Here is an 18,775-nt window from a genome sequence, read left to right as displayed (position 1 = left end):
TGGAAAAGGGGCTAGAATACAGTCTTATTTCTTCCTTTTTTCCTGCTTAACTCATTTAACTTGCATAACACATTTTCGGGCAACATTCCAATTAAGCAAACTAACATCTGTTCTTCAATAGAACATTTGAAGTTTGTTTTTGATTAATCAGCAAAATAGGAGAAGAACATCCATCAGACCACACGGCAGGAGATCATTTGTGTACAATGTACATTCTTACATTGCTGCACTTTCCACTAACTGCAATTTCTGAGTAATCTTCAAAGCTAACCTCCAGAGAATGCATACAGTAAAGTCTGTATCCTTTTTTCCACGCAGAAATTCTTTGCATATGAGAATCAGTGCACATACAGGGTTTCGCCTATAAATATAAATTACTAAGTTCATTACCATAATTCTCTTCGCATAATGCTTGAATGTGTTGTGGCATTCAAGAACTCCATTATTGCTTACTCTATTTCAGACGTTGAAATTCATCCATCATAACCAAAAAGACAAAAAGTCTACAAGAAAGTCCTATGTGCTCAACAAAGAAAGCGTGCACTAGAAAACCTACCTGAGCTGTCCAGACACCATGATAGCTACTCGGTCGCACATTGCCTCTGCTTCCTCCATGTGATGAGTTGTCAAAATGGCACCTTTATCCTTGTTCTGCAGCATGGTGTGAATTGCTCTCCTAAAGAAACCATTCAACTGATGAAAATGAAAGAAACCTGAATTCTGCTTTGATTCACATTTAATTGATGAGTGGAACATCCAAGCAGAACACTTGGAATGCCCGAATCTAATCCCAAAACAAGTCCAATGAGCATAATATAAAGTGGGAAAGTTGATGAGAAATCAGGACAAGTGTCTCAGCTTGTGCATCACACTTATGGAATAAGGAAACAGCTTTTTTCTTTCCCTTATTGGTCAGGTGGTACATACATGAAACAGACAAGATTAGGATTAATGCATTATAGTCAGTATTTCATGGACATATCAGGAACATGAATAAAGCAGCACCAGATCCATATTTACATAAATATTCTTAGTTCTTAAATTAATTTCAAATACAATTGCAAAGAGTCATGCAAATATGATAGTCAGTCTAGAAATTTGGTAAATGAATAAACTAAAATTAGTATAAGGTTTATTGTACTATTCCTGGAGGCTCTCTAGATTCAAGGACCTTTGAAAGACATTTTCTTCAAAAGGAATGGTGAAGATAGACAAATAGCTAATTCTCTTATCTCCTTCCATTTCACTGGCATGATGTCAAGGGGCATAGAGAGCCGAGGTGGCGCAGTGGTTAAATGCAGCACTGCAGGCTACTTCAGCTGACTGCAGTTCTGCAGTTCGGCTGTTCAAATCTCACCAGCTCAGGGTTGACTCAGCCTTCCATCCTTCCGAGGTGGGTAAAACGAGGACCCGGATTGTTGTTGGAGCCAATATGCTGACTCTGTAAACCGCTTAGAGAGGGCTGAAAGCCCTATGAAGTGGCATATAAGTCTAACTGCTACTTCATAAATCCCAAAAATTGAATGTCTATGTTTTGTTTTGTTTTATTTTATTTTATTGTGATGTGTAGTTTCCATGAGAAATAGCCTCATGCATTTCCATTGGAAAAGGAGGACACTGAAAGCCTTGCAAAAGGCTTTTAATCCCTAGAATCATGAATAAAGACAAGACAGCTGGGTGCTCTGGAAAGCCTTAGATTCATCACATACAGATACAAAAATAACATTTTCTAAGAGCACATTAAGAAGCTACAAGAGGTAGGAATAAAAATCAAATGGAGTTTTGTCAAAAACTTTTAATTCAAACAATACATTCTTGATTGTTGAGATATGAAAGATAAGAGATTGGAGATGAATTTTTATTACAAGTGTTAAGTGTGCAAACCTACCCCTAAATGTTCAATGTACAGAACACCTACCACACTTGGTGTTTTCCTTTGGGATCCAGGCCAGTGGTTGGTTCATCTAGTAGCCACACGGTAGGATTACTCAACATGCTTAGGGCAAAGCACAACTGAAATGCAGGAAATTATATTAAACTTCTTAAATATTTCACACACACAAAAGATGGAAATGTGAAGAATACACATTTCAATATGTTCTTCAAAAATGTGTTTTCTTAATGACCGCTGCACAAATGGAAAAGCAACGTATCAGTGAGGACAAACATGTTAGGGTTCTGCGATACTAACCAAAAAACTGTGAATTATTAAAAGGCATTTTAATTTTTACACAATATCTTCTTGAAGGACTAGAAAGGGCAAAGATATTCTTTCACTCTGTTCTACTGCAAACCTCATCAGATTTGAGAACAGTCTTTGTGGCTTAATACAAAATACATTTGGAGATGTAACAAAGTCCCAGGAATTACCGATTTAGATTTTTAAGACAATTATCAGGAGAGTTATTCAATTACAGCAAAGTCTACAAGTTTCTTGGCATAAATTTGTGCATGCTTAATTCATTTATAATTCCATAGAGCTTCCAGGTACTGCAGCCCACCAAAAATATATGAAAATATTAACATTCTTAAATAAGGATTAAAAATCTGAGGACATAGGCAACCAAATAGAATAAAACTGTACATGGTTAAGAATAATTGGATAGTGATTTTTAATGTCTTGATTTACATTATGCAGTTCAGTTTGTAATGGCTGTATTCTGTATGATTATACAGAATATAACAGAATTTCAGAAAAACAAATGAGGAATGTAATGTATCCTAATGCTATGTAAAGAAGTAAATCAGTTTAGAAGTTTTTGGGATTGAGTACTCAGGAATATGCTATTCTATCATTTTCTTTTCCTTTACTCCAAGGTGACCAGACATCCCGCTTTTGGCAGAACAGTCCCGGTTTTTAACAATTTGTCCCGCGTCCCTCGGCATTTAAAAAAAATCCCGATTTTTGGAAAAAATGTATGACAAGCTAGGGAATGGTGGGAGAACGGGAAGGGAAGACTGTTCCCTCTAAGGTGTGCGGCTGTGCGGCCGCGCATGTGGCAAGAAAACACCGCGCAGCAGGTTCTAACTGCCGCACAGTGATTTCTGTCACAGGCTCCGGAAGCTGAGGGGCCTTAGAAAATCTAGGGTTAGACAGGTGCAGGGACAGCAGCAGGAGCTTACGTGGCACAGCTGATCTCCTAGGACCTCCTAGGCACCGGCTGCGCCGCTCATTACCTTCAGTCGCCCCGTGTTCAGCAAAGCAAACACGGGGAAGTCCTTTGCTGGCGGCTAGAACTGGCCGCCCACAAAGGACCTCCCCAGACTTGTTTTGATGAGCATGGAGTGACTGATGGCAGTTTGCGCTGGCCACGGCCGTTCAAAGTAGCATCAGTTGCCCCGTATTCAGCAAAGCAAGCCTGGGGAGGTCCTTTTGGGCGGCCAATCCTAGCCACTTGCGCCCAGCGCTGTGGCTGAAGTGAATCCCAAAGCCCCCACCGCCACTGGAATATCTGCTGCCGCCTTCTCCTCCTCCAACAGCACTGCTGGATTTGCCGCCTGACGCTGTGGCTGAGGTGAAGCCACCAAAGCTCCCACTGGCATCCCCGCCCATGGCAGTGGTGCCTCCCCCTCCATGCAGAGCACCTGAGCTGGGTGTTATCCCCTCCTCCTCCACTGTGCTTTTGAGGAACCATGAGGCCGGGGGAGCCAGCAGGAAGGTGGCGGTGGGGGCGGGAGCAGGAAAAAAAGGCCTCATGGCTTCTCAAAAGCACAGCAGAGGAGGAGGAGGCAGCAGGGGTAACGTGTAGCCCAGCTCAGGTGCTCCAAGCAGAGAGGGAGGCACCGCTGCCGCTGCCACGGGCGGGGGCACCAGCGGGAGCTTTGGCAGCTTCACCTCAGCTGCAGCACTGGGCAGCAAATGTGGTGGTGCTGTTGGAGGAGGAGGCGGCTGCAGTTATTCTGGTGGTGGCGGGGGCTCATCGGCATCTTCAGCAGCAGCCCTGCCCCCAGTGAAAAAAACCAAAGATGGAGCAGATCCACGCAGATGACATCGCCGCAACATGACTGGAGGAAGAATTCTGGGAGTTGAAGTCCACAAGTCTTAAAGCTGTCAGGTTTGAAGACCCCTGGGTTTTTTTCCCCTAAAGGTTTATGGGTGCAAGGATCTTGTAACAACAGCTTTAAGACTTGCATGCTTCAATGCCAGAGTTTCTTAGCCAACATGACTGGTGGAGGAATTCTGGGAGTTGAAGTCCACAAGTCTTAAAGCTGTCAGGTTTCAAGACCCTCGGGTTTTTTTCTAAATGGTTAGGGGTGCAAGGATCTTGTAACAACAGCTTTAAGACTTTCGTGCTTCAATGCCAGACTTTCTGAGCCAACATTTTCCTTGCTAAGCAGGAGCGTTGTTAAGTGATACTAATATTATATAACACTTTTAATTAAGCGGGTATCTTGAATAAACATAATTTTTGAGTTTCAAATAATACTGATTTCGTTCTTATCTTAGGTGACAAGAATTCAGGTACTTAGGCATGAAAATGTGCCACTTCAACACTATACTTTTCTGCTCACACTGAAAAAAAAATAGAGGGAACATTGCCCCCCGCCCGGTCAGTGGTGTCCCGTTTTACCAATGTTAAAATCTGGTCACCTTACTTTAGTCAGATGAAAGACTGACATATTTTTAAAGCAAGGACCACATCATACTAATTCTAGTTAGACACGACGGCTTATCAGCATAAATGCAGATATCCATGGGGTCCTATTATGGCTCCTCATGCCAAAAGGCCTCCTCCTCCCTTATCTTGCCCTGTCTCTTCTTTTCTCAACTTCATTTCTTTATTTTATGGAAATACTCTCAGAGAGCAGACAAGCTGGAAAAAACTGCATTGAGGAAGAAGTTTAAAAGGAGGAATGACAAAGCACAGCTGGACATGGAATCACAAGACCTGTGGCTAAAATATAATGAATCACAGGGCTTACTTTTCTACTTAATCCGGCAGATAATGTCTTAGTTGTCTTTTTTAAATGCTCTTCAAGGACTAGAACTCGAGCTATTCTGAAAAAAGAATAAATTTTGCTGTTTTAATCTCTACATGAGGCTCTTTGTATGACAATTTCAAAATACAGCCTACTCCAATAAAATAATAAGAATGGACATGTATGTATGTATGTATGTATGTATGTGTGTGTGTGTTATTCAGATACACAAAAATACCTGATTTTTTGCTAACTACTCAGAAAGCAATTTCATACTTTCCAGAGTATTGTTAATTTCAAACATACAGCCTGAGAAATTAAATTCCTAAGAATGAAAAATCTTGGAAAATAAATTTTGTAATAAAAAGAATATCTTGGGCTTCACTACCTATTAATGGCCATAGTAGCATCATCCTTCCTGATCCCTTTTACAGCTGCAAAAATCTCCAAATGTTCTTTCATGGTCAGATTGGACCAGAGCGGATTCTCCTGAGGACAGTAGCCAAGAGCAGCATTTTCCTCTGTCGCAGCTCCATCAGCTCCTTTAATATGCACCTGTTCCAAATAGGTAGCATAAGGACCTCATTTGCTTTTGTCCAATGTAAAAATATATTTTGAAATATCAAAGATGTGACAAGGAGCATTTCTGACCAATAAGGACTGTCATTTATATTAAATCAGTAAGTTTTTTAAAGCTCTTAATGTTATCCAAGAAGGAAGAGGAGCACAATATATGAATAATGCAGAAGCAGACAATATGGCAGATCATAAGGACTGTGGATAACTAAGTGGCAATGAAAGTGACATTGGAAGCTACACAGAAAGTTTTCACTCCAATCATGATGCCTTTGATAAATTAATAAATAGATTTTTTTCAATGGGTCTCTCTTGTCTTCATCTATTCTCTGATATATTACAGTAATATTATTTAAAGCGATTATATTGACATTGCCTTCCTAAACTGGATACCCAGTATTGCCATACAATAATAAATAACAGAAATATAATATGCTTTTCTTTCGAAAGGAAAAGTTACACTTACTTGCCCAGCAGTTGGATCCATATCTCCCATTATCATGCTAATTGTTGTACTTTTACCAGCACCATTTGGTCCCAGAAGCCCTAATATTTCTCCTGCAAAGAAACCATTGCTGTTAAAATATAGCTTAAAATGTATTATATATGCTGCTTTAAGGAATCTCGGAGTTATTTTTTTTTATTTTCCTAAGAAGTAGGGTTCAAAGCATAGACAGGCCTTCTCTCGTCAAATGGCTGCTGTTGTATTAGGTCAAATGCATTTGAGGGACATGTTACCTTTTTTAACACAAAAAGAAACATTTTTGGTAGCCAGTTTTCTCTTCTGCTGTTTGTTGCAACATGGAGTAGAACAAGCCTTTCCATATCTATACTCTTTGCACAAGTTGTGGACGATGATAACTGGTTTCTAAATAAAGAGAAGGAGAGACAGAAAGACATTTGTGTATGTGTGTGTGTGTGTGTATATACATATATATACACACAGTGTATACACACACACAAACACACATATACAGATATATTTCTATCATTTGTTTATTCAGAAAAAGCCAAATAGGCATTATCTTTCACCTGGGACAGAAACACCTAAAGTTTAGTTTAGTTTAATTTAGTTTATTGTCATTGCATCTTGTACAATGAAATTAAATGCCATCTTCAGTGTACATCATACATAAGTAAATTATATTAAAAATAAAAATAAAACAAAAATACACATTCTATACAATTGAATTGAAAACTCCTGATACTGCATTAATATTGCACTATAAAGTAGAATTCAATACAGTTACTGCTCAGGGATAAAAGCTGTTTTTCAGCCTATTTGTCCTTGTTTTTATTGTCCTGTACCGTCTACCAGATGGTAATAGTTCAAAAAAAGAGTGCCCAAGATGAGATGGATCTTTAAGAATGTTTTGAAATTTCTTAAGGCAGCGGGAGCTATAAAGCTCTTGCAATGAGGGGAGACGGCAACCAATGATCTTCTGGGCAACAATGTTAACCCTCTGGAGTGCTGTCCTATCTGCCACTACGCAATTAACAAACCATACACAGGTGCAGTAAGTTAAAATACTCTTTATAGTGCAGTGGTAGAAGGTCACCAGCAGTTTTTCACTCAGTTGTTGTTTCTTGAGAAGTCTCAGGTAGTATAATCACTGCTGGGCCCAGTGCTGCAATGTGAGCGCCCCAGATCAGGTCCTCTTTTATGATAACATCTAAAAACATAAAATTGGCCACTTGCTCCTCTTGTTCTCCATTGATAACTAAGGACTGGTTCTCTTGTTTCCAAACAGATCTGTTTATCTTGGGAGAAGATTCCTTGTTTTCAGAAGTTAAGTCTGCTTGGATCTAGACTAGCCAGATTAGTTTAATGCAAATGAGAAATGGACAATTCCTGAGTTGTCTGAAATGGGGTTTCCTTGGCAAGTTTAAACATATTTATTTCTTCTTCCATTGTCATATCCCATTTAGTATCCCTCTTCCAGTTATCCTTTAAATGGCTTGGGAAAATGTTTCTATAAGCATAAATGTTTCTATAAGCATATCCTTTTTGAATAATCTGTGTATGGTTCCACCTACAATAACTGTTTCATCGAAAGAGTGTTTAGTTTTTCAGCCATGTATCCCCACAGAAGTGAACAACATTTTGGTGGTTTGGATCTCACCTTTATTGCTGGAAAATATTTTTGGCCTCTGAGAAACTGTCTCCATTTTAGAGTTTGAAAATATTTATATTTTCATAGCTAAAGACAAATAATCTGACACATGTCCCTTATGCTTCCATAAGTCATTTTAAAAATTGTTCAATGATCTTGGTAATTAGAAACACTAGTTAGTCTAGTTCCAATGTCAATGGCAAATAATCTCTTTGGTAGAGGTGATGCTTCTGCTCATAGCTTTCTCAGTACCAAGCACAGTTCCCTAATATTCCTATCTATATAATGAGTATATTTTGCAAAAGGAATGGTTACTAATACCAGCTTGGTTTGAAAGAAATAAATTTATAAATCAATTTGCTCCAAAAGAGTGAAAATAATGTAGAAAATAAGGTAACAATGATGATAATGATGCAATATAAATACAAGGTAAAATTGCAATACAACAATATCCGGATGACCTGGATATTGTCATAGGGCACATGGGTCTTTTGAAAATGCTACCTTGGCAACTCTGGACTCTGGTGTTTTCTTTCTTCAACTGTATCTTAGTATCCCTGAGAGCAGTCCTGATAAGTATGTCCCTGCACAGTGTAATTAAGCCATGCCAAGTGAAATGTATGCTTGTGCATTTAACCACGCTCAATAAGCAAACCACAAATATAAATGGAGCAACTCATACTGTATGTATTTTTTCAAAATATAAAAAGCCCAATAGATATGTTTTACCTCTTCTTCATTGGCAGAATCCAGTGCACTCTGAGCTCTGGTCCTTTCATCTAGGATGTCTCTATCAGTCTCTTCACTGAGCTCCTCGGGATTCTGATAGGTCCTTTTTCTTTGAGGAGAAATCCTAGGGATCAAAGATACAACAAGTCTGAAGTGACTGAATATTAAAGTATAAATGTTGATTTCAACTAGGAAAGCAATCAACAGTCCAACCTTGAAGTAGAAGGTTGGTGGAGATCTTATGTGGTAACTTACTCAATGCTTGTGCAGCTCTATTATTTATATTACTGCTTTTCTTTGCTCCCATTTTCTCCATCATTGTGGCATGATTAAAGTGCTTGATGGCTCTTCTTTCCCTTGTTATCAATGTTCCTTTACTATTCTGAATTAAATAAGCTCTTGTCAAGTTTCTAAGCCACTTTAACAAACCAGGTAACCAATCTACATATGACCAGGTTCACAATATTCAGCAACTTATACTGGATAATGGTTATCACCTCAAATGGACCTATCTTTCCACAATCTAACTTCAAATAGATATGAACAACTTTATCCTGCAGGTAACATACAAATTACTTACAACAACCTATTGAAGGTAGTCCTATAACTAATGAACATATTTACAAAGGAATGGCTACTCACACCAGCTTGGTTTCAAAGAAGTAAAAATTCTAAGTCAATTTACTTCACACTGTAAGTGTGACATTATCAACAAACTTGAAAGCATGGTATGAAATAGAGAATAATTTATTTTTCCTTAAAAATAACACTGATAAGGTACCCTTATAAGGTACCATTATTTTATATTTTTAATAATGTATTGAAGTGTTTAGGAGGCTTAGTAAAAACTAATAAAAACTACAATAGAAGAAAAAAAACTAAAAGTTCAGAAGATTCAGGAAAAGAAAAACACAAGAAAGTGGCTTCCAACCTTCATCAACAGAGCAATGTAATCTTGTACGTTTTCACCCTATTTTAAAGTTGCTAATAAAGAATTCTTCTCTCCATAGCCTAACTTTTATTTATATGCAATCCAGAAATCATCGTCCTTTCAATCCTAGGAAAAATTCCATTAGGAGGTACCAGAAATATTAACCAAATAATGTGTCATTGATCAAATAGTCCAACTTCATATTCCTCCTTTTTTGGTCTGCACAATTTTGACCTCTAAATCATTCCAAAGGTATCAATCTTTAACATTTGGCAGGAGTCTTCAAAACCTATTTTGTAAATCCCATCAAGGGATCCCGATCCAGGATTTCTTGTTGCAACTCTTCAATGTCCAGTTCATTTTCTTGATTTCCCTTTTGGTATTTCCATTTTGGTAATCTCAATTTTTTTTACTTCCATGCCTTCAAATGCTATAATGTCTATGCCAGGTAAAAATGTTTTCTAAATGTTATCATCATCTAAATATTTATCCATTGAAATTTGTATCTTTTCTGAGATACTTGTTATTTAAATCTCAGATTACTTTTCAAAGGATTCTTTAACAAAAGAAAAAGTTATCGCTGAGTTAGTAATTTTAACTCTTTTCTACCTGGACCTTTAGTTTGCTCTAGTGTTCATTTGCAAACTTCATCAAGCTTCAGTTCCTAATATGGGTATCATTCCATTTAAGTCATTTCCCATTCGTATGTTATTTAATCATATACTTGTTTTTTAATCTTTCAGCAAAAATAACCAATTTTTGAGATCTTTCTAGTCTCCCAATCCATTAAAAACTTTCTTAAATCAAAATCCTTTTTTATGCTTTTTGTCAATTGCAAGATATTTTAAATTCTTGAGTCCCTATTTAAAAAATGTTGATCCAAAGAAGGTAACACTGACCGGGAGTCAATAAAGCTTGCCTTTTTGAAGTGGTTAAACTGAAAATTTCTTACAAGTTTTTTATTTTTTTATTTTTTACAAATATATCAAATCAATGTGTGAATAGTGTGGTACCTGGGTGTCATAAATTCTAATACAAGTAAACTGATAAAGTTAATCATAATTATTACATTCAATCAACTTAAGTTTTTCTAATAATCATACAGATTTATATTAGGTTGCAATCTATCGTTATTCAATTCCATGTTTTTTCTTGATATTACTTTTATTTTATTATATAAAATGTATATATTAATGTTCCCTCTTCTCTTATTTCTATACTTATTCTAGCTTTAGTCCCATCATCCTTTATTTTTCTTGCTATCCTGTCTTAATTTCTAATCATGTCACCAACCTAAGAAAAGAAAAGAGAGAGAGAGGAAAGAAAAAACAGAACAACAAAAAAGATGAATCATCTATCCATCATCTCATGCCCTCTTCAGTACTTTAATTGCTATGCTTAAAAGGAAAGAGAGAGAAAAGAAAAAAAAATCAGAACAACAACAACAACAACAAAAGAATTATCTATTCATCATCTCTTGCCCACTTCAATACTTTAATTGCTATGCTTTTTTAAACTTGCCACTGAAATTCCTCTCTTGGCTCTTTATTTCTGTCGGAATCTCTAAATATTTCTCCCACTTCTACCCTCTTCCACTGCCTAGTCCCAAATTTTCTGCCCAGGTCCCTGTTTCCCTTTCAAACATATCTTCCAACTCTCTTAATACATTTCCCCCCTGATTTAATTCATCAATCACTGTTATTTCCATTGTTATCTCCTCTTTGTCTACTTCTTCATTTCTTCTGCTGACTCCTCCCTTTCCTGAGCGTCTTGTTACTTCCTCATCATCCCTTGTATGGTATTTTCCATTTTTCCATCATCTCCTTAAATCTCCATGGTGTCTTTTGTGCTTTGAAAGAGTTTGGCCATAGTTTGAGTGCCCATGTTCTAACAACATTCAGGAGTCCTTATCTGGATCTCCAGTAGTCATAGGGTAGTTAAAAATAATCCAATGAATATTTTCAAAATTCTTCATGCAGGTCTTTCCAGGCTGTAATTTTCCCTTTTGTCAGCAGGTGGCATTCTCATCTTAAGTTTTAGTATTGCCACTAATCAAGCCTTCTTTTGGTTATCGAACGACCATGAAAGCATAATAGGTTTTGTAAGTAAATGATTCCAGCATTTTAAAATGCTTTCCCAGTACCACTTCTCCCAAATAAGAATCCAATTTTCTGTATCTTTCAAAATTTATTATTTTTCTCTCCCACGTCCCTCACTTCAGGTCTGGTAAATTCTCAGAATGCTTGGGTGCTGCTTTTACAGATATTTCTGAGCAAATAGTTCTAAATTTATTCCTTGGGGTTAAATTTAAAGAAAGTCCTCTCCCCCAGATCCAGCCATTGTTCACTTGTTTCACTCCAGCACCAGTCTTAGATGGTCATCGGTTGTCACAGCTTTGTGGCAGTCATCTTTAGCTGCCTCTTCTTCTTGTCGTGGCTGAGAGGGAAAGTGAACACCAGGGTTCCGGGAGAGCTGTGACTCTCCTTGACTCACAGGGTGCCCCTCTTTGCTTCATCACCCCTCCAGGATGGCTTTGGCCCCTCACAGAGCCCACAAACAAGAATAATCCAGCACAGTGGATGAACTCCATTATCTTACATCTGAAAAATGTTGCAACATTAACCAGCCGCCTAAACTGAACATTTCTGAATGTGATTAGAAATGAGTTCATCTGGCTTAGTATCCTTTTTAAAGGCTCTGCTGTTCCTGAGAGCAAATATGTTGTTTCTCTTAGATCATGGCATCAAACACATGGAGGCCCACTGCTTTATGGACATCTCACAGGGAGTTGCCATTCATAGCACTCGTGGGTGATCTTCCATTATCTCCTTCTCTGGAGAAATTCAAAGGATCAGCCTGCTCAGTGGTCTTTCATTCTTCACCATGGTCATTTCTACTCTTTTGCAATAATATCTTCAGTCAGCCATGACTCACATCAGAAACCGGGAATTTCTTTCAGAATGGATCCCATCATCACAACATTCAATAATCACAAACATTATTTTAAAAAACCCTATTTATTCCTCTTTGCATTATCATTTTTTAAAAAACTACATTACATTTATAGTTCACTTGCATTGGTGTTACTATTAATATTATATTTTACAGAATTGTTCTGAGCAGGAGATGGGCAGTTTCTAAATGTGTTATATAAATAAAGACCTAAATCTCAGAAGAAAATTCGAATGCTGGGAAGAATTGAAGGAAAGAGAAGGGGATGATCAGTAGCAAGGTAGATAACTCAGTAAGAGCAATGAATGGGAGATCAAAAATCATAACTTAGGGATAGATGATAATGGAGAAAATCTATGTATGTGGTCACTTGGAGTCAAAAATAACTTAATGACGCATAATCAATCAATCAACCAAACAATTGATACATGCATGCAGATACACACTTCCTCTCCTTGACCCTACTAACATATATACCAACCTAAATACAGGATCTCTTCTCATAACTGGTCTGTCATATTTCAAAACCAGATAGCGAAGTAAAAAAAGGAAAATTATGCTGTGGATGTAAGGCTACATAAAAACACAAACAGAAAATTATATTGAACATATGTACACCCATAGAGGGATCTTAATTTAACACATTTAATTCTGTATTTGGTTAAATATCTCTAGATTTGGGGAACATATATACAATGATTTTGTGGCAGACTTAATATTTAGAGAAGGAAGACTTTACTCAATCTTTTATGTTAGTATAGTAGAAAAGTCCTTTCAAGTAGCACCAGTATCAGCTACCTCACAATTCATACTGAATTAGAAGGCTTAGGCAGATGAGAAAAGAATGCCATCATATTTCTGAAGCTAGCAAACAAATACTAAATGCCACCACTTATTGATGTACACCAGGGGTGTCAAACTGATGGCCTGCGGGCTGATGCCTCATATGCAGGCTACGCTCACCCCAGCTCTGTGAAGGGGAAAAATATTGTGATACATCATTGATAGCAACGTGACATGTCGAGCTTGACACCCGTGATGTACAGAATCATTTCCTGCCTGAAAAAGATGATCATCCATACTCCTGCAAGTCTCTTGAATATATCAGAAAAAACCCTCCTTCTTCACTATTTAACCTCATAGGGATTTTTATTTATTTATCTGTATCCCGTCTTCATTATTTTTACAAATAACTCAAGGTGAAAAATGTATCCAGCACACCTCCCTCCTCCTGTTTTCTCCATAAAAACTCTGATTTCATACCTAAAGAGGGATTAGAACTGATACTCCCCTACTTTCTAGCCTGGTGTCTTAACCACTTGAACAAACTGGCTCTCCATTTTAGTTTATTAGTTTAACAAATTAGAATTGGATGGGATTAGTGTACAACTGAATTGCAAGTATGCTGCAGTTCTAACAGGAATCTCTAGAATCTGAAGTTGGCTGTATTTATGGACGTTTATGTGAAGATATATATAGATATTAACCTCTTGGATAATAAGATAAACTGACTACATTAATGTTTTTCTTAATTTTTTTAAAAAATCTCTTTGCTATAAGAGTAATACGTTTGTTCCCCACCATGAAGAAAGATATCCAGAACTCATCCATATGTAAAATGTGGTATCCTGCATCATCAAATGCATAAACATCTTTCAGCGTCTATATAAAAATGTAGATAAAAAGCAATAAAGTTCTTAAGTACAGTTTTTACAATTCACTCTGAAAGTAAAACAAAACTTTTAAAAGAAAGATACTTGTTTCTCCAGAAGCAAAAGATGACCTAGCTCAGGGATCAGCAACCCGTGGTTTCTGGAGCCGCATGTGCTTTTTTGATTCCTCTGCTGCGGCTCCCTGTCGCTGGTTGGCTCCACAATTGATAGGTCTTTCAGTTAGGACAGGTAGAGAAAAAAGGACACTGCGCTAGGAGGAGATTCTATGGTGGGGGAACTGGACTTCCAGTTGGCTTCAGAATTGAATAGAGGGCTTCTGGTTAGGACCTTTGTGGCTCTTTGAGTGTTTAAGATCACTGACCCCTGACCTAGTTACATATCAGTTTTTACAACTGCAAACAAAAGATTTCATAAAATTGTCCTTTAAGACAAAAGAACACCCCTGATGTGGGGGTGGGGGAGAAAGCAAGGAGAAGTGAACTGTATAAGTGTTGTTCTTTTTTACAATGTTTTATTGGTACACATCTGCATTGGGGACATAATTTGGGAACGATGAAGCATTTACCATGGATTAACTGAACAAATAAGAGTAAGAATAAAGCACAGAGCAACAGTATTACACCCACAATTAAAAAGTTTATTCTTATTCTTAGATTACTTGTTATGCCTATTCCAGTTCCTTAGTTCCAGGACCTGGAAGTTTATTTGCCCCCAATAGATAAAATTTCTTTGTTTCATGTTCTTTAGAAGGGGATTGTATGAGGCTTGGTAGTGTTTTGAAATTGTTCTTTTTATTTGCCAATTGTGCTGCAGATCGGCAGATGACAGAAAACCTACTGGGCTGATTAACATGCGAATGGGAGACCATCAGGAAATAACAGACTGTAGACTAAGCAGGGAAGTTAAAAAAAATCTTCCCACCAAAAAGCAATGGCAACCCCGTTTTGTACTCTTTTCTTACAGAGAAAACTACATAGTGTAGGATCCTTGGTACCCTCTGAGCTTAGTTGTTTTCCTGCAGTTACATTACTAGGTAAACATTCTAGTTTTCCAACTAAGTAACATCACTAGTGCACTGATGCTGTTATCTAGATGGATAATGAAACATCTTCACGAAAGCAACCAAGCTCAGAGAGCATCAAGGACCACACAGCTCAATCCTGAGCTACAAATATTCTCTTCTATAGAAAACTTAATAGACAGCAGAATAGAAACTTGACTCAAGGGATTCTTCCATTTTCTTATGCAGACATAGTTTCCTAAGGAACTTCTGATGAGCTTGATGAAGGTTACACCAGATTTCTAGAAAGGCAAAGGAGCATTCCAAGATACAATTTAGGTCCCTTCACCTCTCTTAAACAACATGTTCCTTTCTACCATTTCACACATCAAAGGGCATGGGAATGGAACTGGAGTGAATGTCCAATCATCGAATTTATGTAGCCCAAGGGTTTGCAGCAGAGTTGGGAAAATGAATGAAGCTAATGTAAACTGGTAGATGTTTGCCATAAAATGCTATTGTTGTGTAAAGTTATTTTTTTCTAGTTTTTGCTGCAGAAATCTGTTTGCAAATCTGTAGGCTTACTGTTCCAGTTAAGTACTATATGGAGTGGTCTTAACACTCATTTCTGAATTGAAGTAAGAAATAAAAGTGCATGGCCAGAAGTGGCCATAGAGCAGCATATCTGATTTTATTGGATCTGTGAAGTGCAGGGAAGAATTAGATCACCCTGGTGGTTAGGGAATTGGCAGAAAGGCCAATATATTAAAATAGAATGAAAAAAGATGGGGACTTCAGGATTGGAACTAGAGGCCAGCTACTCCAATCCAGTAGTTGTCCATCCAATGGCTTTATCCATAAATATGATGGAGAAATTTGTAAGGCCCTAAACCTGCCCCAATTTTCACAGGAATAGGCTTACAGACAGGGGAATGGGACAACTTGCCACAGCCGACTGGTTGCAGCCAACTCATCATGGCCAACTCTTCACAGGCCAACTCACTGCAGGACAATGTAACAATTCTATTTAATTGTTTAATATAAATTTTAAAAATGTTTTAATTTTTGCCATTCACATTTCATTCTGTCCCTCCTTTCTTTAATGCCACCATTTCTTTGATATTCGTGTAAGTCTTGTTCTGCAGCAAGTTATCCTGTGGTGAGATGGCTGTGGTTTTTTGTTCTGCAGCAAGTTGGCTGTGGCAAGTTGGTCATGGCGAGATCGCTGTGGGGAATTGTCATAGACCTGACAAATAGTACGGAATTTTATCTTACCGTTGAAAAGTAAATTAAAAAACTAATAACTGGAAATATAGGAATGAAAACATCAAGTAGATACATCAGAGGTGGTATAGCTGTTACAAACATTGCAAATGAAATCACAGACACCTAAAATGAAATAAGAAAATATATGAATGTTTTTAACTTGCTAAACATCTTCACCCAGGTATCCTTTTCCATAAAGTCTGTTGTGCCTTTACTCCTTAAATTTACACCCCAGCTAAATTGCATCTAAGAAATGTCTCTAAACCTGTTCACACTTGTCTGTTACAATTAATACTCTCAATTTTCATTCCTTTCAACATCTGCTGTAAGTTTTCTGCTGCAGAAAACTAGGTCTCAATTCTTCATTTTGCTAATTTTATTGTCTCAGTTGTGAAAATTTGTTAATGGATGTTGAGATAAAGCTATTGCTCAAAAGAAATATATGCCAGTTGCCAAGCATCCAAATTTTGATCAATAGTAGTAAGTGTGAAAAACGGACATACGTCACTTTCTTCAGTGCTATTGTAACTTTGACAACCACTAAATGAATGGTTGCCAGTCAAGGACTACCATCTGGGGCAGAAATGGGTTGCTGCCGGTTCAGTCCAGTTTGGATGAACCGGTAGTCGATTTCAGACCTGAGTCACAAAATCAGAAGGGACCCAGGCCTGCAACACCCCTGAACTGGTTCCCTCGCCGCCGCTTGGCTGCCACCATTTTGGATTTTAGTGATTGCGCCTGCATAGTTCACTGTAAATTGTTCTATGCATATGCACAGAACAATTTCCATTGAACAGTACATGTCTGGCGCGCATGCACGTTGGTAGCGAACTGGCAGTAGTGCCGACAGCAACCCACCCCTGACATTGGAGGGAGGAAAGTGAGGAGAAGTGAATGATTCGGTCGCATACTTACTAATATCAAGATGAATGACCAAAAACTGGCAGTATGCATTTTTTTACGAAATATGAAGGCAATTACATATAGGAGTAGGACAAAAGAGGTACTATAACCAAGCAGAAATATCACCTGTTTAAAAATAAAGCCTGAAATTAATGGCATGCAACTTTTTTGGAAAAATAGAAACAAATAATTCATATTAATATATGCAAAATTTTAAATATTGTAACATTTAAATTGTAATACTTACAAAAGCATATTATATCAACCATTTCATTTAAGGACCTGAGTTTAGCAGATGCAATCTACAAAATCTATTCATAAACTTTATGTTTCAAATGTATAAAAATCCCATTTAGATTTCATGGATTGTTTGTTTTATTGGACAACCCTTCCCTCCAAAACTGTCGGTTTACCAGATTTTAAATATATATATTTTATATATTCGTTCTGTCAGAATGCATAGGGTTTGTGCCAAGGGTTATTAAGAACTATTTCACATATGCCATCACTGCCATAATGTAGAAAAAGGATGGTGAAGCACATTGTTTTGCAGTGCTTGATTCTAGAGATAGCTCCAACAGTAAATGAGTATAAACTTGGAAGTTTATATAAAATTCAGCACGTCACATATTTCTTTAATCTGCTTTGAGGTTTCTAAAGTTTTAATTTAATGGGTTAAGTATGTTCAGGTTGACTATTTTATTTATTTTTGTGGGATGCGATCCAGGTCTGCTTTTGTTGTGTGACAAATGTTCTACCATCCTCTTGTTTCGTCCTGTCAATCTTTAAATTAATTTGTATGCCAGAAGAAACAATGCATATTTTTAATTATATACTAAAATAGCAAAATAAAAGAATGTTAGAAAAAAAGATACAGGTTTGTCCAGTCATGTCCAAATCTAGGGGACAGTGCTCATCTCCAGTTCACAGCCAAATATCCAGCATTGTCACAGAGCACTGTTACCTTCCCACCAAAGTGGTGCCTATTTAACTACTTGCATTTACATGCTTTCAAACTGCTAACTTGGCAGAACCCGGGGCAAGAACAGGAGGTCACCCTGTCCCACGGTACTTGATTCTGAAACTGCTAATCTTTCATTTGACAAGCCCCGCATCTTAACCACTACCTTGAGCCTACATCACACCCCAGCAAGCCCACTGGTTATACCAGCTAGAACTGTCTTATAATGATGTTACCTGAATAAATATGGAGATAGAGTTGCCATCTCAGCTGATTACAGGGCCTTTGTACCAATGTCAAGTAGCCTCTTTGTTATTCTTCAATCATTTATTGAAATACTTATTTATAATTAAAGATAGAAGCCTACCATTCAAAGACTGAAACTGGAAGTTTTGCTATGTATTATTAAATAAGTTATTGATGGCCATAATAGAAAAGTGTAAACTTAAATGTTTAAAATGTTGTTTAAATCATAAAACTTACCAAAACTAAATGTAAAATGCTCCAATTCTTAGTACTTATAACGATTAATTTTAGTAACCATGGCAATAGTGCTACAACAAGTAGAGCAAAGTGGAGAGGAATATCTATCAGAGCTTGTCCACACCAATATACAGAAGGCAACAGCCCTGAGATTCGGAGTTGAGAGTGAGCTTTTATCTAGCAAAACAAGCAAACAAATAAATATTTGGAGGGGAGGGGAGAGAGGACAGCAGAAGTTAGTTTAGGTTTTGAGGTCACATTGTAAAA

At 37.4% G+C, this 18,775-nt stretch overlaps 1 protein-coding gene across 1 annotated transcript in view; it reads right to left on the bottom strand.

The window, feature by feature from the left end:
• LOC116502524 (ATP-binding cassette sub-family A member 8-B-like) overlaps positions 1-18,775 on the bottom strand; it is an 86,512-nt gene that overhangs the window by 9,768 nt on the left and 57,969 nt on the right. Inside the window, 12 exon segments of the mRNA XM_032208405.1 lie at positions 557-676; positions 1,919-2,013; positions 4,924-4,999; positions 5,309-5,475; positions 5,963-6,054; positions 6,235-6,364; positions 8,340-8,463; positions 12,704-12,795; positions 13,804-13,884; positions 16,171-16,284; positions 17,077-17,190; positions 18,509-18,685. Coding sequence (XP_032064296.1) covers positions 557-676; positions 1,919-2,013; positions 4,924-4,999; positions 5,309-5,475; positions 5,963-6,054; positions 6,235-6,364; positions 8,340-8,463; positions 12,704-12,795; positions 13,804-13,884; positions 16,171-16,284; positions 17,077-17,190; positions 18,509-18,685 — 1,382 coding nt within the window.

The sequence above is a fragment of the Thamnophis elegans genome, chromosome 2 (genome assembly GCF_009769535.1).
Source record: "Thamnophis elegans isolate rThaEle1 chromosome 2, rThaEle1.pri, whole genome shotgun sequence".
Lineage (NCBI taxonomy): Eukaryota > Metazoa > Chordata > Lepidosauria > Squamata > Colubridae > Thamnophis > Thamnophis elegans.
The sequence above is the reverse complement of the archived record's forward strand: the minus strand, read 5'-3'. Positions and strand labels throughout refer to the sequence as shown.